This window comes from Propithecus coquereli, unplaced genomic scaffold (genome assembly GCF_000956105.1).
Source record: "Propithecus coquereli isolate 6110/MARCELLA unplaced genomic scaffold, Pcoq_1.0 Scaffold665, whole genome shotgun sequence".
Classification (NCBI taxonomy): Eukaryota; Metazoa; Chordata; class Mammalia; order Primates; family Indriidae; genus Propithecus; species Propithecus coquereli.
This window is the reverse complement of record NW_012152674.1, coordinates 169,720-194,460: the sequence shown is the minus strand read 5'-3', so window position 1 is coordinate 194,460 and position 24,741 is coordinate 169,720. Positions and strand designations below refer to the sequence as shown.

Sequence of the window (24,741 nt, the reverse complement as noted above, 5' to 3'; positions counted from 1 at the left end):
AGATGCATTTTGTCTGGTTCCTCTTTTCTGAGTCTGCTCACACCTGCCACTATTCAGTGCTTGATAATTAGCCTCTGACTGCCTTGTAGGTCATAATTTGTAAAACAAGACAACCAGGCCTCGGTCACTAAAGTTTTGAGGCCAGAAAGGAATAAGAACTTTGCAACCTCAATAAAAAGAAAAACAATCCATGTCACCTAACACATCTTTTTTGGCAATCACCAGCTCCATCTTGGTGAAACGGAAATCAAATCAAGTGCATGGGGTCAAGCTGGAGAAGCAAGGCATGTTACGGAGGGAGGACTGGACTAGATGACCTGATGGTGCTTTCCAAGATGTGTTGATGGCACATTGGTCCCTTGAAACAATCCCCCCAGAAAGGGTTCTCTTGTGTCAAATATGTTTGGGGAACTCAGGGTACTAGATGCAGCCTGTAGAGATAAACAACATACACTAACGTATTAAAAACTCTAGGGAAGATCTGCAATCATGGAACCTGCTTATTTGTGTATGACCCAGCATTTCCCATACTGATTTGACCACGCAATTCTTTTCATCACCTGACATTTATTGACATCTCCAGATCTTGTGACACACAGAACACCCTGCAGAGCTCCTCACACTCTAAGAAGTCAGTGACAGCTCAGGGTTCCAGAGGAAAGTCAGGCTATAAACCCACAGGGCCAGAGCACAAACCAGGGAGTGTTACCGTTGTCTATCATCCGTTGCTTGGTCAAGATCATGAGCAGGCGGTCCACCTCGAAGACACCCACCCCGGGCGTGATCACCACAGACATCTGTCCGGTTCGGTCAAAGTTGCGGTTGATGTAGTGCTTGTCAAACACTTGAAATACAACAAAAATTCCCTGATAATGATGTTACAACTTTTCAGAAACCAGCCACAGGTGCATCTCTGCACTCTCAGAGGATTATGTCCATATTTCTATTATACCAACTGCCACATTCCAGTTGGTTGTCTGTCTTTCCTCTCCTACATTAAGAACTGCTTGAACACAGAACTAAGTCCCTGTCACCTTTGTCAATCCCCCCCATGGATGCCTAACACTTGCCTTAATGCAGCCAGCCTTAACCGCTCGGACCCCATGTTGTTAATTTAAACCATCCATAAATGAGTCTATTGAAACTCACAAGAATCAAATATCAATTTAAGACAATATTTAAGAAACTAGACCAGAATCTTGGGATGACTTTATAAATTTGGCAAGTTAATTTTTATTTCTAGCATCTGCGATTCTTACTATGGAAAATCAGTGATATTCAAATACAACAAAAAGATTTCCTAATAAAAGACACTATTTTCTAGAATTCCCCAGCACCTGGGTGCAAACACATGGGAAGGTGATATAGTGATGTGAACACACGTCATCACTTCCACCACTGGCCAGACACCTAAGCAGAGCTGGGCCTATCAGACTTTCTCTACCGGGAATGTGGAATTCCCAGAGGAGCAAAGGAGAGCAGAGACAGGGTTGCTGAGAGCTGAATATGGCTCTAAGAATTCCTGCTACTGTGGTTCCCAGAGCTACCAAGGTCCCCGCCTTCTCCAACATGGTATTTAAGCCTTTCCTGGCTGCCCCACTAAGCTCCTGCGTCCTTAGAGTAAATTTCCCTTTTTCTTTAAACTAACTCAGTAGGTTTCTGTTAGTTCCAAGCAATGGTATTTCAGCTGACACACAAACACAGGGACAGACATTCAGAAGAAATCACACCACACTGTTAACAATGGTTCCCCTTAGAAAAGGATTGGTAGTGCTGGGGGAGGGGTATCACTTTTTACTTAATACACCTCTCCATTCTTGAATGTGAACATTCAAGTGAACATGGGTCACTTTTGTACTTTTTTTAAAGTAGATTTTTTTTTTTTAATTACCTAGAAGCAGTTGAGGGATCGGGTAGAAAATAATAAGAGCACAGTTTGTAGTAAAACAAAGAGCCCAAGGAAGACTCCCTCTGGCTCTTTACCATGAGAAACAGATGACACTACCAAGTTAGTTAATTTCCCAACAGAAGACCCAAGAGCTAAATGTTGGTCATTAAAGCCATCCAATCAGAAGTTACTGCATGGAATTAATTTGGGGGGTAGGTGGGCAGGGGGATCATCACCCAGGTCTGGGTCTTTTGAGCATTAGGAGAGAGAAGTTCATAGCCACGGGTAAGCAAGACGCTGGCTCGCTGTGGGGGCATCTGGACTCACCGTTGAATGACAGATTGATGGCCTCCAGGTAGTTTCCCTGTGCTGAGGTAGAATTGTCTCCTTGAGGAAAGCCCTCTGAAGCAAAAGATACAAGCAAAGGAAAAACATCTCATGAAAGATGAACTCTCGAAAAATAAGTAGAAGGTGTTTGGCTTCCCAGGGCGCCCCACCCTATACTAGGGACACTGTTGAACTTACTACATATGGAATGAACAACTGGATCCACTTGGAAATAGAAACCTGACCAGAAGCAGAAACTACACACAGCAGTGGATGGGAAACAAGCAGAAACCTCTTCTCTGTCTTCCAGCCTCCCTCCCATGCCTTCTTTCGCCACCACACCTTCTGTTACATGGATGCAGTACCTGCCTGTTCCAGGCGCACCAACACCGGATACTGGATGAAGAGCTTTTTAATGGTCACGAGGAGGGAAGTCCACTCTTCTCTTCTCTCATTCTGCACCACCACTCTGAAAGGAGTATTATTGTAAAATGGATATCAAGCAGCTATCACATCAGTTCCCTTATAAAGTTTCAAGGAAAGAAGAAGATGGGATTCCCAGAGTTAGGGGAATTAACTATATAATAATAAGTAATGAGGTTAAATACCCTTAACAAACATTAACAAAGAGATATGATCACATTCATAATCACATAAAAGTAAAAAATAGAAAAACATAAAAAAAAATTGCTTTCATATTTTATTAATACCCAGTGTTGGCCAGAGATATGAACGTTCTCACATACTGTTGAGGGCATGTAAATTTTACTCTCCTGAATTACAATTAGGTGGTATGTATAAAAAAACCTTTAAAAATAACATCCATATATATGTATTACATGTAAATCCAACAAACATGTCCAGGTTGGGAGACTTGATTAGGGGAAAGGGATGGGTGGGAATCTGTTTACAGTATACCTTGTGAATTAGAAATTAGAACCATGTGAATGTATTGCAAAAAAATGTATTGCAAAAAAATGTTAAATTTAACTAAAAAATATACACTTTCTTTAATAATTTCAATGCTTGGAATTTATTCTAGAGAAACCTAGGGATCTATAACTATGTATTTATCATAGTGATATAGATAATTTTAAAAATTAAAAAAATTCTTCTTCTGTCCCATAGGCTTAAAATTTTTTAAATAAATAGTTTAAAAGGTCATCAAAAAAACTGCTTAAAAAGTTTCCATAACTTTTGTTATTTTTTGGCACTTATCCACAATATCTATTTTAAAAAACAAACAGACGGCTGGGCATGGTGGCTCACGCCTGTAATCCTAGCACTCTGGGAGGCTAGGAGGCGGGTGGATTGTTTGAGCTCAGGAGTTCGAAACCAGCCTGAGCAAGAGCGAGACCCCGTGTCTACTAAAAATAGAAAGAAATTAATCGGACAACTAAAAATATATAGAAAAAATTAGCCGGGCATGGTGGCGCATGCCTGTAGTCCCAGCTACTCGGGAGGCTGAGGCAGGAGGATTGCTTGAAACCAGGAGTTTGAGGTTGCTGTGAGCTAGGATGACGCCATGGCACTCTAGCCCGAGCAACACAGTGAGACTCTGTCTCAAAAAAAAAAAAAAAAAAAAAAAAAAAAACAGACTAGGCATGGTGGCTCATGCCTGCAATCCCACACTTTGGGAGGCCAAGGCAGGAGGATCACTTGAGGCCAGGAGTTTGGGACCAGCCTGGGTAACATAGCAAGACACTCTCTTTACAAAAAAATGTAAATTAGCCAGGCATGGTGGTGCACTCCTGTAGTCCCAGCTACTTGGGAGACTGAGGCAGGAAGATCACTTTAGCCCAGGAGTTTGAGGTTACAGGGAGCTATCATCAGGCCACTGCACCCTAGCATGGGTGACAAAGCAAGATCCTATCTCTAAAAAACAAACAAAAAACCCAAAAACCAAAAAACCAATCACAGTTATAAAAGATGTATTCTTTATAGATGGTATTACAAAATTGGAAAAGGAAAAAAATACAAGTAGGCATTGTGTGCTGGCTTGGGTCTTAGGAAGCAATTAGTTACAAAGAAATATATTATATATTTAAGGCTAAGGGGTCTAGGGAAGATGGACCATTTGAGCCGAAAACTAAACCCCCATAATACATGGTTACTCCGAAACAGAGAGACATCGTATCTCCAAGTCTGAGGTAAGAGGAGAAACTAACAAGGAGTTCTTCTTCTCAGTTAAGGAAGGAAATAGTTTGAGGAAACAAGACTCAACCAGTAACAGGGTAGTAAGTTAGAAGAAATCTTTAAGGGCTTTAAACAAATGTAGTCAGAGGTGATGAAAGACGTTAGCAAAAAGGTTATGTTTTATATAAACATAAACTCTTTGTAAAAACGTAAGCGATAATGAAACAATCAATCCAACACCTTTTGAAAAGCAAATGGCTTTCTAACATCCATTTCAATGTCTACTCTGTCTTCCAACTGAAGTGCTAATGTGATAAACTTCTTCATGCATTTAAGAGGTCATGGTCTAGGTCGGGCATGGTGGCTCAAGCCTGTAATCCTAGCACTCCGGGAGGCCAAGGCGGGAGGATGGCTTGAGGTCAGGAGTTCGAGGCCAGCCTGAGCAAGAGTGACACCCTGTCTCTACTAAAAACAGAAAAAATTAGCCGAGCGTGGAAGCACATGCCTGTAGTCCTAGCTTCTCGAGGGGCTGAGGCAGGAGGATCGCTTGAGCCCAGAAGTTTGAGGTTGCTGCGAGCTAGGCTGATGCCATGGCACTCTGGCCCAGGCAACAGAGTGAGATTGTGAAGACCAAACATAAGTTGTTTTGGGGGACAATTAAGGAAACCTAAAAATGCACTAAATGTCAGATGATATTATAGAATCATTACTAATTTTGTTAAATGAAATAATGATATTGTGGTGAAATATAAAAATGCCCTTTTTATAGACACAGAAATAAAATGTTATGGTATCTATAATTTACAAAACAAAATTTAGTCAAAAACAGATGAATCAAATACGGCAAAATAATAACTGTTAAATGCAGGTATTGGGTATATGGGTTCATTATATTATGCACTCTTCTTTCACATATGTTGACATTTTTCACAATAAAACATTTAGAAGGCCTAAATACAATGTGGCATCCTGGATTGAGTCATATAAGTAAATAGGTGGAAAAATTGGTGAAATCTCAAAGAAATCTGAATTTAGTTAATAGTTACATACCACACTAATCGCTTAGTTTTGACAAATGTAATTTGGTTACGAAATGTTAACACTAGAGGAAACTGGGCAAAGGGTATATGGGAACACTCTATATTATCTTCACAAATTCTCTGTAAATCTAAAATTATTCCAAAATAAAAAGGTTAATTTTTTTTAAAGTTAGGAAAGAAACAACCAATAAATAAATAAAAGGCATAGCAAAGCACCCAAACATACTTGTAAAAGTCTTCATAGAATCGCCCCTTGTGATCCTGTCTAATTGAGGCTCGGTTTATTTCAGGAAATTCATCTGAAATAGAGAAAATGAAATATGTAGATCAGATTGAAAAGAGAGTTTTGCAGTTTTGTCAGCTTCCTCCTCTGGGTTAAAGATTTGCATCTCAAAAAAATAAAGATAAATGTTTATTAAGTTGCGGTTTTTTGTTTTGGGGGGTTTTTTCTTTTTCCTTTTTTTAGAGACAGAATGTCACTCTATTGCCCAAGGCTGGAGTGCAGTGGTATGACAATAGCTCACTGCAGCCTCAAACTCCTGGCCTCAAGTGACCCTCCTGCCTCAGTCTCCTGAGTAGCTGGTACTACAGGTGCATGCCACCACACTCCACTAATTTTTTTTTTTTTTTTCGTAGAAACGGGGTCTATGTTGCCCAGGCTGGTCTCAAACTCTTGAGTTCAAGCAATCCTCTTGCCTTGGCTCCATGAGTAGCTGGTACTACAGGTGCATGCCACCACATCCCACTAATTTTTTTTTTTTTTTGTAGAGCTGAGGTCTTACTACATTACCCAGGCTGGTCTCGAACTCCTGGCCTCAAGTGACCCTCCCGCCTTGGCCTCTAAAGTGCTGAGATTACAGGTGTGAGCCACCACACCCAGACTATTAAATTGGTTTTCAGATGAATCACAGCCCACAGACTTCTTGCAACCACTAATGGACTGTGGTACTTCCTGTTTTAGCCTGTCCTCATAAGGTGGGAAAGATGGAACAGTGCAAAGGGAAAGAAGAAGAAAAGGAATGGTAGTCATTGGGGTAGGGGAAGCATAACAAAAAATAACTGTAAGAAGGAAAAAGAGTTACTCACCAACAGATTTTGCATCATAGAAAGTTCTAGAAAATAGGACCACTGTTACTTCATGACTACAGTTCTTCTCCTAGGCATGGGTAGAGAAAAACAGTGCTCAAGTTTACTTCATTTACTTCACTATGAAGCAGCCTGCATGCACATAATATTCTCACTTCTAGGAGGCTCAGCAGCAACGCACAGACTTGGATAATTTCATGTAATTATATGCTGCATAGTGCAGGGGGCTGAGCACTGCTGAGAAGCAGAAGACCTGGATGGAATCCTGGCTCTGAAACTTACCACTGTGTGACCTTGGGCAAGTTACTTAAAGTCTCAAGAATGTAGAAAATGCTCAGAAAACTGAAAATCACCAACAAGTAATGGTCCCCCATCTCCCAGTTCTTGACGTGGCATGAAATTGATCAGCCCAGTAGCAGAGGCTCATGATATTTGTACCTGTTCACAGTTTTTAAAATTTCTTCAGAAGTGCAGTTTGGGGAACAAGAACAGCATTCCACGATGGTGGATTTAAAATCAAAGGCACTCCCCCACCCTGCCACTGTCATAGGATGAGGATTGGGAGCTGCTCAAGATGTATAATCCAAGGCCATGAATTATTTTTGAACAGGCTGGGACTAGCAAGAATAAATGTTTTCATGAATCTGGACATCAACATCCTAGAAGGAGAGTGTTTACAGATGGACATGAAATATGGCTTTGTACCAGTGAGCCAGCAAGCTCAGTTTCAGTTCCTCCTAGGTCTTTGAAGACAATAGCCTACACCAATCAACCTCTCCTCTATACCCAACCATACTTACTGTCTAGACAATTCAGCATGCACCATATAAGGTATACAACATAATGCACATTGTAAGCCATTTTATATTCTCCCATGGATATATTTCAAGTGGACATTCCCAAATACAAGCCACAATAGCAAGGGCAGAGTGCTAGGAAAAAGCAGATCTTCATTAGCTACTGAACTAATTTAACAGACTCCAATTGCTCCAAACTCAGCATCCTTATCTAATTTTCAAAAAACAGTTTCTTGCCCTGTACAAATTATGTTTATGAAACTGAAATACTTTTCAACTTCAGCACAAATCAATTCCTGATTTGCAGTGTTTGCCAATTTCCATGGTGTAAAGATGGAATTGATTTCAAGCCACCAACATGACATCACTGAACCCAGAGCTGGGAGAAGATACACAGTAGTACACCAGTATACAGTACTTACATCATATAGACACAATAGAAATAAATGACCTCAGAAGCAAAGATAACAGAAAATGTGATAAAGTACAGTTGTCTTTCCATGGGGGGTTGGTTCCAGGATCCCCAAGGATACCAAAATCCTCGAATGCTCAAGTCCCTTACATAAAATGGCACAGTATTTGCATATAACCTACATACATCTTCCCATATATTTTAAATCATCTCCAGGTTACTTGCAATACCTGATACAATGTAAATGCCATGTAAAAAAATCCTTATCTAATTTTGGTGTAAGTGATGTACGGAAAAACGTCTCACAATGGGTTGGTGTGGGCATAAGTCTCTCAATTGATACGTGATGAAGGCAGTAAGGACTACCACTATTTCCACTTTGCAGATAAGGAAACAGAGGCTCAGGGAGACTAAATAATTCTCAAAGGTCAAAAAGCCAATCAGAACAGAACCATAATTTTCAATCCAGTCTGTTCTAATCCAAACTCTCTATGCTTTTTTCTACTACATAATGTGACCTCAAATACTTTTTGATCAGGATGATGTTTTCATGTGAAATCAAGGTCAGGTAACTGAATAATTTTTTCATGTTTTTAAAATTGTGGTAATTGTGGTTTGCATTTCCCTAATGACTAATGATCTTGAGCATCTTTTCCTGTACTTGTTGGTCATTTGCATGTCTTCTTCAGAGAAATATCTATTCAAGTCCTCTGCCCGTTTGTTAATTAGGTCTTTTGTCTTTTTGCTCTTAAGTTGTAGAAATCTTTATATTTTCTGGATATTAGCCTCTTCTCAGATAGATAACTTGCAAAATTTTCTCCCATTCTATGGGTTCTCTTTTCACTTTCTTTAGTGTCTATTGATGCACAATAGTTTTTAATTTTGATGAGGTTTGATCTATTTTATCTTTGGTTGTTTTGCAGTTGGTGTTATATCTAAGAAGTCATTGACAAATCCAAGGTCAAGATTTCCCTTATATTTTCTTTAAATAGTTTTATGGGTTTAGCTCTTATATTTAGGTCTTTGATACATTTTGGTTAATCTCTGTATATGATGTGAGGGTAAGGGTTTAAATTTATTTTTTTTCATATGGATATACAGTTGTTCTAGAACAATTTGTTGAAGAAGCTATATTCTCCCCCCCGAATGGACTTGACACCCTTGCCTAAAATCAACTGACCATAGATGTATTTGTTAATTTCTGGACTTCCAATTCAAATTCTATTCATTTATAAATCTACCCTTATGCCAGTATCACACTGTTTTGATGACTATAATTTTGCACTAAGTTTTAAAATTAGGAAGTGAGAGACTTCCAACTTTGTTCTCCTTTTATAATATTGTTTTGGCTATTCAGAATCCCTTGTAACTCCACATGATTTTAGGATCAGCTTTTCCATTTCTGTAAAAAAGGGTGTGGGGATTTTGACAGGGACTGCATTAAACTGTAGATTACTGAAAGTAGAATTGCCATTTTAATAATAGTAGGTCTTTCAATCTCTGAAGAGAGGTTATCTTTCTATTTATTTAGGTCTTCATTAATTTATTTCACAATGTTTTATAGATTTTAGCATATAACTCTTACACAGTTCCTTGGACAAATTATTCCTAAGTATTTATTATTCCTGATGCTATTGTAAATGTTTTATTTAATTTCCTTTTTGGATTATTCACTGCTGGTGTATAGAAACACAAGTGACTTTGTGTGTTGATTTTGTATCCTAAAACTTTGCTGATTTATTAGCTCTAATAATTTTTTCTGGGTTTTTTTAGGATTTTGTACAGAGGATCATGTCATCTGTGAATAGAGATAGATTTACTTCTTTTCCAATTTAGATGCCTTTTGTTTCTTTTACTTGCCGACTTGCTCTGCCTACAACTTCTAATACAATGCTGAATACCAGTGGCAAAAGCGAGCACCCTTGTCTTGTTCCTGATCTTAGGGGCAAGTTTTCAGTCTTTCTCCATTGAGTATGTCTGATGTTAGCTGTGTGTTTTTCATATATGCTCTTTATCATGTTGAAGTGATTAGGGCAATTTAAATCTGGAATCCAGTTTTCTTTTTCTTTTTCAATTTTTTTTTATTTTTGAAACAGGATCTCTGGCTCTATTGCTCTATTGTCTAGCTATGGTTGCTGTAGTGCTATCATAGCTCACTGCAACCTCAAACTCCTGGGCTCAAGTGATCCTCCTGCCTCAGCCTCCAGAATAGCTGGGACTACAGGCATGCGCCAGAACACCCAGCTAATGGTGTCCAGGTTTTAGCTAAGATAGCTCAATTTAAGGTAGCTTAATAGAAACAGTGCATTTAAAAAATCTGCACTGAGTAATATTTACTCAATGAGACCTGGTATATAAGAAGAAACGTACCTTCCACTTGGTAAATAGATCAGCAAGGAAACCATTCACAGCTTTCTCAAAATATAGATCCCCTGAAAAGAAACAATGAGAAGAGGCTAAAGACTATCTTTATTTCTTGCTTGCACTTTTTTCTTTAGGTAAAGTAACAAGAATGGGACCAAAGGGAAGGTAGGTTCTGTTATATTTTAAAACAAGACCATAAAAGCCATGTACCAATTGGTTTCATCCTAGAGTTTCTATCAAGCCAAATTTATTTATTTACTGATTTATTTTTTCCTTTGAAGCCAGAAGTATTGGAAAGCCAAATTTAATGTCTGCCTCACTCAGTAAGGGGCCATGGCTTCAAGGCAAAATGTAAGTTTGAAAAGAGCTTTGATGAGTGAAAAACACAGTGTATCTTCAGAATGAGAGAACACTCTAACTTCCAAATATGGTAATTCTCATAGTGATCCTTAAAGTTTGTTAGAAGATGATTCATTCGGCCCTGGGCATTCATGAATTATCATTGGCAATTCCTGATGTTCATGAGCAACGTTGTTGATCCATAACAAAAATTAATTTGTAATTTTGCTAAATACAAATTTGAATTGTATGCACCATGAGGCTGAGGTGTTGGACACGATATTTGTACCTCATAGCAGCTTTGTTGTTCTCCACTCATTATATCATATTTCTAATAAAATGTAAACAAACTTGGTTAATTCTGTGAATGGCAGGAGGAGAAATGAAAGATATCAAAGGAAGTGTTGGCTGCTAACCATACTCATTCTATAACATTTCATCCTGTACTTACAGAAAAATTAAAGATCTGAGAATTCAGGTTTTTCATTAATACTTTACTACGTTTCATGGACTTCATAATCTTTCTAATATATACACACATACAATTTATCTATCTACCTATATAGTAATCTATCTTAGCATTAGGACCTATCCTTACAGAATGTCAACAGCTCCCTGTAAAATACCAACTTGTAGGAAACCAGATAATTCTTCCCAGTGACAGCTACAATCAGCACTTAGGAACAGTACCATAAATATCAAAATCCCACATTTCACAGCTCATCTGAATAAATATGTAAACCATAGCCGACGTAGAACGGAACACCACCTGAAATAAACAAAAACATAATTGCATTAGAAAGCAAGGATGTATACCGTTTCAGTTCTGTAAGATGAAAAAGTTCTGGAGATCTGTTTCACAACAGTGTAAATATAGTTAACACTACTGAACTGTACATTTAAAAATAGTTAAGATGGTAAATTTTATGATGTATTTTTTATCAAAATTTTTTAAAAAAGCAATGATGGAAGAATTCTCTTAAGCATGATGGGGGACTTCTAAAAGCAAGCTTCATCCATGCATTCTTTCTCTCATTTAAATAGTTACTGAGCTGGGCGTGGTGGCTCACACCTGTAATCCCAACAATATAGAAGGCTAAGGCAGGAGTTTGAGACTATAGTGAGCTATGATTGCACCACTGCACTCCAGCCTAGGTGACAGAGTGAGACCCTTTCTCTAAAAGAAAAAATAAAATAAATTTAAAAATAAAAATAAAAAATAGTTACTGAGCTCTTGCTCTGAGACCTATATCGTAGGCATTGAGGAGAAGATCTGGTCCCTGCCCTCTAGGAGCTTACAGTGCAGGATAAAAAATGTTGCAACCGATACAAATGTTCCATGAAGGCTCACATAAGAAATGCAGACGAGGCAGTGACTCTACCTGGGAAAGTCACGGAAATCTCATTATGTTGACAGAACTTGGGCGAAGATGTACTGGATGATGAATTGCCAGTTTAATAAATTAATAATTCTTATCATACCTTCCCTACACCCAGACTGCCTCAAGGAAGAGTGTAAGTGGTTTCCTGGCCCTGTGTGCTATACCACACTTTACCCAATACCTTCTATCCTCCACAGAGCTCTTAAGAGATTTGGCGGGAAAGCAAAATGTAAATCTCTGACAGTCCTTTAGTTCATTAGAGACCTGCTCCTTAAAAACCATTCACTCCCCGGGGCTTTCTATAGTTTCCTGGGGCATAACAGACACTTGATAAATTTGCTCTCCCTTTCTTTTCTTTTCTCTCTTTTTTTTTTCCAGACAAGGTCTCCCTCTGTTGCAGTGGTGTCATCATAGCTCACTGCAACCTCAAACTCATGGGCTCAAGTGATCCTCCTGCCTCAGCCTCCCAAGTAGCTGGGACTGCAAGCATGTGCCAACACACCCGGCTAGTTTTTTGTATTTTATGTAGAGATAGGGTCTCATTATGTTGCCCATGCTGGTCTCGAACTCCTGAGCTCAAGTGATCCTCCCGTCTCTGCCTCCCAAAGTGCTAGGATTACAGGCGTGAGTCACTGCACCCAGCATCACTCTCCCTGTCTAACACACAGAAGCACAAAGACTGGGAGGAAATACATCTTTCAAAATGTTAACTGTGATCATCTTTGGGTATTGGTATTATGAGTGATTTCACTTCTTCTTGTTTACTTTTCCTAATTATGAAATCTAATACAGAAATGAACAAAAATACATATTTTCTAAGTTTTTAAATAGTAAACATGCAAGGTTCTTACAATTAAAGTTATTTTTCAAAAAGATACCATTTTAGGCAAAATTATTCTAGAGATAGAAGCAGATTAATGATTGCTTTTGTCGGGGTGGGTAATGACTGCAAAGGGATATGAGGGAATTTTTTGGGGTGATGAAAATCTTCTACCCTTGATTGAGGTAAGAGTGGTATACACTTTTCTCAAAACATCAAACTATACATATAAGACGGTTTTATTCTGTGTATGGATATGTTTTACTATATGAAAACTATGTTTTATTAAGTTGATTTAAAAGATACTTTTCTAGATCTTGTTATATATTATGTCTGTGTGTATGTACATAAATAAAATATTTTTAGTTATGCCTACATTTTACAATTTAAATTCTCTTTACTTTGAAACTGTGTCAGTTATTATTACATTGAAATCCCCCTTCTAATGGTCCCTTCTTTTTTTATGTTGTTTTTTTAGATATATTTTTGTTGTTAAGATAAAAATTCACATAGCATAAAATTTACCATTTTAAAGTCTACGATCCAGGCCAGGCACGGTGGCTCACCCCTGTAATCCTAGCACTCTGGGAGGCCGAGACAGGAGGATTGCTTTAGCTCAGGAGTTCGAAGACCAGCCTGAGCAAGACAGCGAGACCCCATCTCTACTTAAAATTGAAAACTTAGCCAGGCATCGTGGCTCACACCCATAGTCCCAGCTATTCTGGAGGCTGAGGCAAGAGGATCACTTGAGCCCAGTAGTTTGAGGTTGTAGTGAGCTATGACACCACCGTACTCTACCCAGGATGACAAAATGAGACTCCGTCTAAAAAAAAAAAAGGCTAGAATTCAGTAGTTTTTAGTATATTCACAATGTTGTGCAACCATCACCACTCTCTAATTCCAGAACATTTCCATCACTCCACAAAGAAACTCCATACCTATAAGCAGTTACTCTCCGCTTCCCCTCCCTCTATACCTTGGGGACCACTAATCTACTTTCTATCTCTATAGATTTGCCTATTGTGAACATCTGACATAAATGGAATCCTACAATATGTGGTCTTTTGTGATTGGTTTCTTTCACTTAGCATAATGTTTTCAAGGTTCATCCATGTTGTTGCATGAATCATGCTGCATGAATCGAAAAGAACTTCTTTATTTTTACTGCTGAATAATGTCCCATTGTATGAATACGAATATACCACGTTTTGCTTATCCATTCATCAGCTGATGGACATGTGGGTTGTTTCCACTTTTTGGCTATTATGAATAATGCTGCTGCGAACGTTCATAAGCAAGTTTTTATGAAAAATGTTTTCAATTCTCTCAGGTATATACATAAGAGTAGAATTGCTAGGTCATATGGTAATTCTATGCTTAACTTTTTAAGGAACCACTAAACTGCTTTATGCCATGGCTGTAGCATCTTACATTCTCACCAGGAGTGTATGAGCATTCCAATTTCTTCATATCCTCCCCAACACTTATTTTCCTTTTTTAAAATTTTGTTTTTATTATGGCCATCTTAGTGGATTTAAAGTGGTATTTCATTGTGGATTTCATCTACATTTCCGAAATGACTAAAAAAGTTCAGCATCTTTTCACATTTTATTGGCCATTTGTATATCTTCCTTGGAAAAATGTCTATTCAAACCATTTGCCCACTTTTCAATCATGCTGTTTGCTTTCTTTTCAATTTTTTAAAATTTAGTGTGTGTGTGTGTGTGTGTGTGTGTGTGTGTGTGTATGTTTGTTTGTTTTTAGAGACAAGGTCTCATTCTGTCACCTAGGCTGTAATGCAGTGATGGATCACAGTTCTCTATAACCTCAAACTCCAGGACTCAAACAATCCTCCCATCTCAGCCTCCCAAGTAGCTAGGACTACAGGCACGTGCCAACATGCTCAGCTTCTTTTTTTTTTTTTAAAGTAAATCAAATGTTCACTTTATTTGAATGTTTTTAAAAGACACTTTGAAAATTCTAGTTAATTCTGGTTAGAACTTTTTCCATATTTTAATATTTTATATACATATATATCTACATTACATCATAATAGTTAATGTTGCCATTCTTAATTTAGAACTTGGGGTGCTTTATTATTATTTTTATGAAAAATTTCAAATATGCTAAAAAATTTTAAAAATCCTACAGAACACACCCACATATTCACCACCTAGATCCTATACTTGATGTGACATTTGCTACATCATTTATCTATCCATCTTTTCATCCATTTAGGTATCAATTCATCTTATTTTTTCTATAAAGAAATAAGTTACAGACATTAGACATTAATACTCCCTTCTCTTTTATTCTGCCACTTCTAGTCTTTCTGTTTGTTTGTTAGTTATTTGCGACAGAGTCTCGCTCTGTTGCCCAGGCTAGAGTGCCGTGGCGTCAGCCTAGCTCACAACAACCTCAAACTCCTGGGTTCAAGCGATCCTCCTGCCTCAGTCTCCTGAGTAGCTGGGACTACAGGTGCACACTGCCACACCTGGCTAATTTTTTAATTTTTAGTAGAGATGGGGTCTCGCTCTTGCTCAGGCTGGTCTCAAACTCCTGACCTCAAGTGATCCTCCTGCCTTGGCCTCCCAGAGTGCTAGGATTACAAGCGTAAGCCACCATGCCTGGCCCACTTCTAGTCTTATGTGGGCTGGAAAACCAGGTAATGGAACAGGCTATAAAGTTTAATTAAAGTAAGAGTGCCTTAGGACATTAATTAAACTTTGTAGTGCTGATTTCTTTTCACACATTAAAATCTTGTTTTTCTAATCAGATTATGAATTCTTGAGGCAGGGGGGAGCATGTCTAAAATTTCATTCAACAAACATTTGAGAGACCACTAAATGTCAAGAGCCATGCCAGAGACCTTTGGGATACAAATGTAAAAGATACAGTCCTTGCCCTCAGGGTGCTTGCAGTCCAGTGGCAAGGCACACAAGCAAGTGTACCTACCACAGTGTGGTAACTACTAATGTATGCACAGGTCCAGGGTGCCATAGAGATACTTCTAGCCTGTGGGACCAGGAAGGCTTTCCAGAAGCAGAGACGCCTGGATGAGTGGCTTGGGAAGGTGGGCAGGCAGGGTTGAGACACGCCTGGCAGGAGAGGGCAGCATGTACAAAGATATGGACACAAGAGAGAATGTGGCATGTTTGGGGAACAGCAAACCGTTGGCTTGGCTAGGATACTGGGGAGATAAGGGGAGAAACACATGGGAGAAATGATGAAATGAAGCCCAGATTCAACTGCCTCCCCTGATTTCTCCACTAAGACGTCCAACAGGCATCTCACAAACTGAGCTTTTTGATTTCCCTCCACCCTGCTTATTCCCTGTCATCACCATCTCATGAATGGCACGAACATCTACCCAGCTGCTCAGTTCTTTCTTTTGCTTCACTCCTCACATCCAATCCATCAGCAAGTTCTGTGGATTCTACCTGGAAATGTATCTCCTATCTGCCCACCTCTCTCCACCGTTAAAGCTCTCACCTTAGTGCACACCACCACCTTCTTGATGGATTACAGGAGGCCTCCTAACTTGTTTCTTTGATTTTTCACTTGCCCTCACAAACAACACTCTACACCAGAGCCAGAGGGGCTGCAGCAGTTAATGCCAAATGCCTGTCCATTCTTCCCTTCTTCCCAAGTAACTAGAAGATGATTCTATTCTGGGAGGCAAGAGACCCAGTCAAAAGATTAAACTTCCCAGACTCCTTAGCAGCTACAAGTGACTAAATTCAGGAAAGTAAGATATAAATAAAAGTGTTGTGCCCATAAAGGAAGCTGACTTGGGTGAGAAGTACACCCCTCTTGTCTCTCTTCCTCTGTCCTCTGCCTTGAATATGGAGATGGTTATGGCAGCTCCAGGAAGTCTTATTCTGAAGATGGCAGAACAGGAAGACAGAAGGAGCCCTGGATCACCAATAATTGTAATACTGTCATACCTGCCATGAATCATGCACCCATGGATTTCTTTTACATAAGAGAAAAAAGTTAACCTTCAAGTATTACAACCACTGTTACTTTGGGGATTTTAGTTCAACAAAATCCAGCTTAACGAATAGTGATCTTTTAAAGGTATAATTCATGTACTTAAAATCCTTCAATGGATTCTAATTGTCCTCAGAATAAATTCTAAACTGGTTACAATGGCCCTGAAGGCCCTCCATGAACTGGCTGGAACCTGTCTACCTCCTCGCCGACATCATTCTCCCTACCTGTCTGCAATATTTCCACCACATTGGCCTCTTGCAATTGTTCCTCTGCCTGGAATGCTCTTGACTGCAACCTTTATACATTGCCTAAGTCTCATCTTTCAGGTATCTTTGTGGGAAAATCTTCCCTGCCCACCTTTGTAAAGAAGGTTTTTCTGTTATTCTCCATCTCAATGTTCCATTTCTCTCAGGATTGTTAATTTATTTGATTTGTTTACTAAGGAGGCCAGCCTCAGTCCCTTTCCTTCAGGAGTACTCACCATAATCTGTCATTACCCCATTTACAGATGGGGTGACTAGTTCCTTTTGTCCCCCTACTAGGTATAAGTTCCTTACCAGCAGGATCTTGACTGTGCTGTTCACCATGGCCCCCAATGCCTAGCAACGGTAGCTGGCACAGAGTACATTGATATTATTTGTTCAATAAATGAATGAAGGAGTTTGAAGAGGAAAGCACATACCAAATTATCATGGTCTTTGTAAGTCATGCTTACAAGTTTTAAATTTTTAGAAAACTAAGGAAAAGCAAATTAAAGACTACTATGAAATACCAATTTATGCCACCTAGAGTTGCGAAAACCTTTAAAATCTAATGCCTGGTGTCAGAAAAAGTGAAAAACAACAGATTTTATACATTCCTACTAGGACTATAAACTAGTCCAAACAATTTGAAAAATAATTTGACAATATCTTACAGAGTGGAACCTGTGACCCAGCAAATACACTCTATATACTTCTATTTTTTTTAAGAGATGGGGTCTCACTATATCACCCAAGCTGGTCTTGAACTCCTGGCCTCAAGCAATCCTTCCATCTAGGCCTCCCAGGTAGCTACAACTATAGCCATGAGCCACCATGCACAGCTCCAAATACATTCTTAATTACAGATTTTTAAAAAAAACTTTTAAAGAGACGAGGTCTCACTATGCTGCCCAGGCTGATCTCAAACTCCTGGCCTCAAGCAATCCTCCCACCTCAGCCTTACAAGTCACTGGAATTATTACAGGAATGAGCCACTGTGCCCAGTCTTTAATTACAGATTTAAAATATAGTACTGAGTACAAAAAAATCTAGCTAAAAAAGACATCCATTTGTATTCCACTTAAATAAAACTCAAAAATGAGCAAAACAAATACTACCTAGGGTAAAAAATATATATATGTGTTAACATTATGTAAATAAAAAACTACAAAAATAAAATTTAGATAATGGTTACCTCTAATGTCACTGGTTTTCAACTAAGGGTGACTTTGCCCCTAAGGGGACATCTGGCAATATATGAAGACATCTCTGGCTGTCCTGACTTGCAGGGTGGGGTGTGGAGGGTGAATCTGGCATCTGGTGAGCAGAAGCCAGAGATCCTGCTAAATATGCCATAATGCACAAGGCAGCCCCCACAACATGACTGACATTTGGGGCCAGATAACTCTTTGCTTTGGAGGCCTGTTCTGTACATGCAGCATGTTTACAGGATCCCTACGAGATGCCAATGACACAAGCCCCCAGGTGTGACAACCAAAAATGTCTCCAGACATTGTCAAAAGACATCTGGGGGGAGGGGTGAAAAATCGCCCCCGCTTGAAAACCACTGCTCTCAGGGGAGACAGGGAGATAGGAGAAAAGAAAAGTAGACGGATAGTTTAACTTTTGCTATGTATTAGTGAGCACAGCATCCTACAGGCTAGATACTACATTTCTCTGTTTAATATTAAACAGACACCTTCAGAAGAAGAAAATGAAGAGCAACTCCAAACCAGACAGATCCAACCGTAAAACATCAGAGTTGGAGGAGACCCTGACAATATTACCAGTTCCACCTGGGCAAACAGTAGCAATCAGGAGATTATCAGATATTTGTTTGATTCTTTTTGATTTTAGGACTTAAGACATAATGGTGTGGGGAGACAAAACTGAAAAAACATTCTATAAATCTTACCCTGGTATCTTCACTGATATAACCACACATGACCTTCTCATTCTTGACCCACAGCTCACCAGCCTGTGCCCTAAAAGGAGACACGTACACAAATTATTATAAGTCTTACATTAAACCAAAAAGAAACAGGGGCAACTTCAGGTGGCTCCCCCTACTCTGATACTTATATCCAATGACCTGACTGGTTACAGATTTGCAAAGAGAACTCCATGAACAAATCATCCAATCTAAAGAATTCTCATAGCATATTGAGTATGAACAACAGGAGCTCTTAATCTGGGAGTCCATAGACAACACACAGATCTAAGATAGAGCTTCAGGGAATCTGTGAACCCTCTGAAATGATAAGTAAAATTTTTCAGGCAGAGAATCTACAGCTTTGGTCAAATCTTGAAAGGGTCCATGCCACAATAAAATGTTGAGAAGTACTGATGAACAATTTTGCTAAGCCCAGTTTTTTTGTTTTTGTTTTTGAGATAGGGTATCACTCTGTTGTGTGGGCTACAATGCAATGGCATCACAGCTCACTCCAACCTTGAACTCCTGGCCTCAAGCAGTCCTCCCACCTCAGCCTCCCAAAGTGCTAAGATTACAGGTGTGAGCTGCACCCGACCTGCTAACCCCAGTTTTGATACAATGAGTTTTCAACAGAGACAAAAATCCATAGTATAGTATCAGGATTCGAACACAGTCAGGAGACATGAAGGTTCAGGATCCCTATTCAATGGAGACCACTTTGCTGGAAAATTATAATGACAACTTGGAGCTATATTTTTCAGGCTTGGTGTTTTTCCTGTGCAACTTTTCAGGGCGTGAAATGGACAGGACAGTACAAAATGCATGGCTGTCATAGCTAACCAGCCTGGAGAGAAACTGGTCTAGGCAGGAATCCCAGCTCTGGGTGTCACTTACTAGTTGAATGAACACAGGGAAATAACTCAAGAGGTTCAGTATCCTTATCTTAAAGAATGAGACAATGATACCCTACAGAGCTGTTTTGAAAATTAAACCAAATAATGTGGGGAAATTGTTCAGGACAGCACTAGGGCTGAGGACAGGTGCTCAATTAAGAGAACCAGTAGCTATTTGTATAATAACTAGGGAGTTATTGTAACTAGTGATAACTATAAGCATAGCCAATATTAACACAAATTGCTACCCTGGAGAGAAAGTGGTAGCTGCTGAGGACCCAACCTCTCAAGCCCTTATCTTCTACCAGTCTCACTCTCTTTCCCCCAGTATAGTCACCAGCCCGACCTAAGCAATCAGTCCTCATAAAAAAGAAAAGATCAGATAAAAGCCAGAAAATGCTGTGTATCACAAGTCACAGCTCAGGTTACCTAGGAAATCCTGAATAATCAATTAATCTCTCCAGGTCTCCCTCATATCAGCAAAACGAACACAGCTGAACCGGGCCTATGGCTTACGCCAAGAGGAATACCTCTTGGTTCTCGTTTGCCCAAAATCAGTAAATGTGGTTAATATGAATCCTGCCCCATCCATCTTCTAGGGTTCCTGGGAAGGTTAAATGAGATATTGTACACGAGAGGACTTGGTAAACTGCGAAACAGTTATTAATATTATTCCTATGGAAATAGTTCCTTATTAAAACACACACACACACACAAACACACACACACACACAATGTAATGTTGACACTTACTCCTAAGCCTTTAATTTTTCCTTACCCAACAGGAACCAAGAATAGCCTGGAGGCAGTATTTTTCTCTTTTCTACTGGTTCAAGGGAGAAAGAAATGCCACTGACAAATGCAAGCACAAAATTTATATCCCCCAGGACACAACCCAAAAGCACACATGGCTTCCCACAGTGCACAACAGAGGCAAATGGCACACTGCCAAGCCCTAGACAGCGATGGAGGGGACCTGGGGAGCACCAGTCCTTGATTTATGCATGAGCTCAGGCAGGTCACTTCCCTCCTTTTTCTATCAAGTGAGTTGTTTGGTGTCAGTGATCTCCACTATCCCTTACAACTAAGTTTCATCATTTTGTGAATTAAAAAGTTAAAATAAGTTACAATATGATCAAACAGGCTAGGATCCCAAGTTTAGTATTTAAAAAAAGCAAAAAGCCAGGCAGGTTGGCTCACACCTGTAATCCTAGCCCTCTGGGAGGCGGAGGTGGGAAGATTGCTTGAGGCCAGGAGTTCAAGACCAGCCTGAGCAACAGCAAAACCCCCATGTCTACCAAAAATAGAAAAAAATTAGCCTGGTGTGGCGGCATGTGCCTATAGTCCCAGCTACTCGGAAGGCTGAGGCAGGAGGATTGCTTGAGCCCCGTAGCTTGAGATTGCAGTGAGCTATGATGATGCCACTGCACTCTAGCTGGGTCAACCAAGTGAGACTCTGCCTCAAAAAAAAAAATTAATTAATTAAAAAATTAAAAAATAAATAAATAAAGCAAAAGGTCAATCGTTAGGAGATAAAATTTTACTGTGATATTTTTCTCTTAAAATTTTCTGTGGTGTTTTTAAAATTAATGTTTTAACACTTTAAAGAATACATTGGGAATTTGCTCAGAGAAAATAAAAATATTTATCTTTTAAGAAAAAATAACGTTTCAAAGGCAGGGTCTCAAGATAATGAAACTGTCTCCTATGTCCTTAATTATTTACCTAATTACCAGGTTGAAAGTTAAATTACAGGGAAATTCCTTAAAAATTCATGATATTAACTATACAAATAATTACTATACTTTCTTTTCCTCACATGAGGCCCAGAACATCTTTTTTGTTCATGCATTGATGTAGTTAGCAAGAGAAAGTGAACTTTGATCCAATGTATAATAGAAATAGTGTTAAGTTGGCCGGGTGTGGTGGCTCAAGCCTGTAATCCTAGCACTCTGGGAGGCCGAGGCAGGAGGATTGTTTGAGCTCAGGAGTTCGAAACTAGCCTGAGCAAGAGCAAGACCCCGTCTCTACTAAAAAATAGAAGGAAATCAGCTGGACAACTAAAAATATATACGAAAAATTAGCCGGGCATGGTGGCACATGCCTACAGTCCCAGCTACTCGGGAGGCTGAGGCAGTAGGATTGCTTGAGCCCAGGAGTTTGAGGTTGCGGTGGGCTGTTAGGCTGATGCCACTACACTCTAGCCAGGGCAACAGAGTGAGACTCTGTCTCAAAAAAAAAAAAAAAAAAAGAAAGAAAGAAATACTGTAAGTCTTCTGGAGAAAGGATAGAAGACTTTGTGGTTTACATTTAACCATGCCTGAGCAAAATATTAGGACAGATCTTGAAAACTCTAAAACTGACATTGAGTCAGGGTTTTCTTTCTCTATCTAGTACCATGTGTATGGGAGCATTTACAAAGAGAAACAAGGAATTTAAGAATGAAAGGGATCCAAGAGGTTTTCTAAATCGGGCTCAGCAAACTATATATAGCCTACAGGCCGAGTCCAGCCCATCTTCTGTTTTTGTATGGTCCACAGCTATGAATGGTTGTTACATTTTTAAACACATAGACACACACAGAATATACAACAGTGACCTGAGATCTATGTGGCCCATGAAGTCTAAAATATTTATTATCTAGTGCCTGACAGAAAAAGATTCTAAACCAACCATTCCATGCTGTAGATGTGGAGACTAAGAGTTCACCTGACTTGCCCAATATCACCCTAATTACTGCTCACAGTCATGGCTAATTACTGCCACTGCAGGAGCAGATCCAGATTTCCTGATCCTCGGTTTACCATCCAGCAGACATGCTTATACTGGAAGCATGAATCTAGGTTGCATTTTTTGTTCTGCTTGAGATTAATCACTTGGGTTGTGCCTTAGTTGCTTGGAGTTTTAAAAGAATTTTTTTTTTTTTTTTTGACAGAGTCTCACTGTGTTGCCCGGGCTAGAGTGCCGTGGCATCATCCTAGCTCACAGCAACCTCAAACTCCTGGGCTCAAGCCATCCTCCTGTCTCAGCCTCCCGAGTAGCTGGGACTACAGGCATGCGCCACCATGCCCGGCTAATATTTTCTATGTATTTTTAGTTGTCCAATTAATTTCTTTCTAATTTTAGTAGAGACGGGGTCTCGCTCTTGCTCAGGCTGGTTTCGAACTCCTGAGCTCAAACAATCCGCCTGCCTCGGTCTCCCAGAGTGCTAGGATTACAGGTGTGAGCCACCGTGCCCGGCCTTAAAAGATTTTTGACCATCCAACAACCTTTAAAATATCTTTTTTTTTTTTCAACTCACAGTCCTAGAGGTTGAGGAAATAAAGAAAAAAAAATCCTTTTTTGGGGGGGGGAAGGAATACTTTATACTTTCTTTCTTTTTAGGATCAATATTTCAGACTAATCAAACAGCCCTAGTTGATGATAAAAAGTTCTTTACAAAAGGATTCTAGGGCTGGGTGCAGTGGCTCACACCTGCAATCCCAAAACTTTGGGAGGCTGAAGTAGGAGGATCGCTTGAGGGCAAGAGTTCAAGATGAGCCTGGAGGTCAACATTCATATGATTCAAATACCTTTCGTAGCCCAGTTACTGCATAGATAAGTCAAGAGTGATATAATAGCTACCTGATGCCAGCAAATTCCACCTTCTGGGTAATATAAGCACATGTGCTGACCTAAGGGGAGAGAGACAAAGAGATTCAACATCTCAAGGCCATGAAAAGTCACAAGGGAGGTCTCCTGGCTTTATAATTCCTTCTAAGAACCCAAAGTTCAATTAACTTGGGAGTAACAGATTTACCCCACAGGAAAACATGCTGAGGCAGGTGTAACAGTAGGTGCTTAAAGAGTCTGGCAACTATAAACAATAGTAAAGACCAGGTGGATAATAAATGGCCAGCTTCACAAATATACTTACCTTCACATGTTTATATCTATATCTACATTTATATACTCATTTAAATATAGTAGTTTTTCATTTTAGAAAATGGAACCCTCCCTCATCAAATAAAAAATAAGCCAATTTTTTTTTCCTGAAAATACACACTGTATGGCATTTCAACCTTTAATTTGTCATTTCATAATATGCAAACATTCCAATAAGGAGAATTTTCAGAACCAGGTCACAATTCTGATGAGCTGATCTTTTGAGTAAAAAATGTCCATTAAAAATAAATATGGAAAATGGGAGGAGGGTGCAGCAAAAAGCAGTCTGACCTAGAAGCCACAAGATCTGGGTTCTGGCCAAGTGTCAACTGCTTACTAGCTATCTAGCCTTGGGCAATCACTTAACTTCTCAATCTCAGTTTTCAGCTCTATAAATTAGGGATAATAAATACCTGTCCATAAGGAGGAGATGTGAAGAAAAAATGAGATCAAGTGGAAATCTGAAAACTAAAATACCATTCAAATGTAAAATATAGTATAATTTCCCATTCAAACTTAAAATGTATAGTAACAATCTGTAACAATAAACAAAACAAAGCTCAAAAAAGCTATGAAGAGAAAAGAGAAGAACACACAAGATGCTTATAATAATTATCTGTAGATGCTGGAATCAGAAATGGTTTTATACTCTTCTCCCTACTAAGCTCTTCTAAATCTCTATGATAAACAGGGGTTATTCATAATAATGGAAAAAGTAACAAACTTTTTTTAAAATCACACCTTACCAAACTTTTCTTTAATCGCCACATATCCCCACGGCCAATATACTGATCCTTAAAAGTTAATTCCACTAGGTCAAGAGTCACATCCTAAAAGGGATAATAAAATAATAACTCTTGCATTACTCTGTCACAATTTATAGTCATAAGACAATGCCCACTCACCATGGAAAAAACCTTTTTGCAAAAAAGAAAACTACTAGAAGACCAGTCAATAGCAGAATCCTAATAAACAGAATTTTGTTCTATCAAAGAAGGCTTTCAAGTATTCATGATAATTCTACAACTTATCCTACAGTATTACTATTTAGTATTTAGTACTTTCATAGAAAATTTTAAATATAGCTTCATATATAGAATCTGATTAGGACAGGCTTCAAAAAAAGGGGTGGATAAATGCAACCACATACTATCTATAACCT

General features: G+C 39.1%; 1 protein-coding gene across 1 annotated transcript in view; it reads right to left on the bottom strand.

Moving 5' to 3' along the window:
* Nucleotides 1-24,741, bottom strand: part of DEPDC5 (DEP domain containing 5) — a 131,059-nt gene that overhangs the window by 92,019 nt on the left and 14,299 nt on the right. Inside the window, exons 3-12 of the mRNA XM_012660414.1 lie at nucleotides 24,326-24,409; nucleotides 23,280-23,329; nucleotides 18,745-18,814; nucleotides 11,080-11,158; nucleotides 10,057-10,118; nucleotides 6,478-6,547; nucleotides 5,618-5,690; nucleotides 2,581-2,684; nucleotides 2,216-2,290; nucleotides 710-844 (exon numbers count right to left, since the gene is read on the bottom strand). Coding sequence (XP_012515868.1) covers nucleotides 710-844; nucleotides 2,216-2,290; nucleotides 2,581-2,684; nucleotides 5,618-5,690; nucleotides 6,478-6,547; nucleotides 10,057-10,118; nucleotides 11,080-11,158; nucleotides 18,745-18,814; nucleotides 23,280-23,329; nucleotides 24,326-24,409 — 802 coding nt within the window. The remainder of the gene's footprint in view (nucleotides 1-709; nucleotides 845-2,215; nucleotides 2,291-2,580; nucleotides 2,685-5,617; nucleotides 5,691-6,477; nucleotides 6,548-10,056; nucleotides 10,119-11,079; nucleotides 11,159-18,744; nucleotides 18,815-23,279; nucleotides 23,330-24,325; nucleotides 24,410-24,741) is intronic.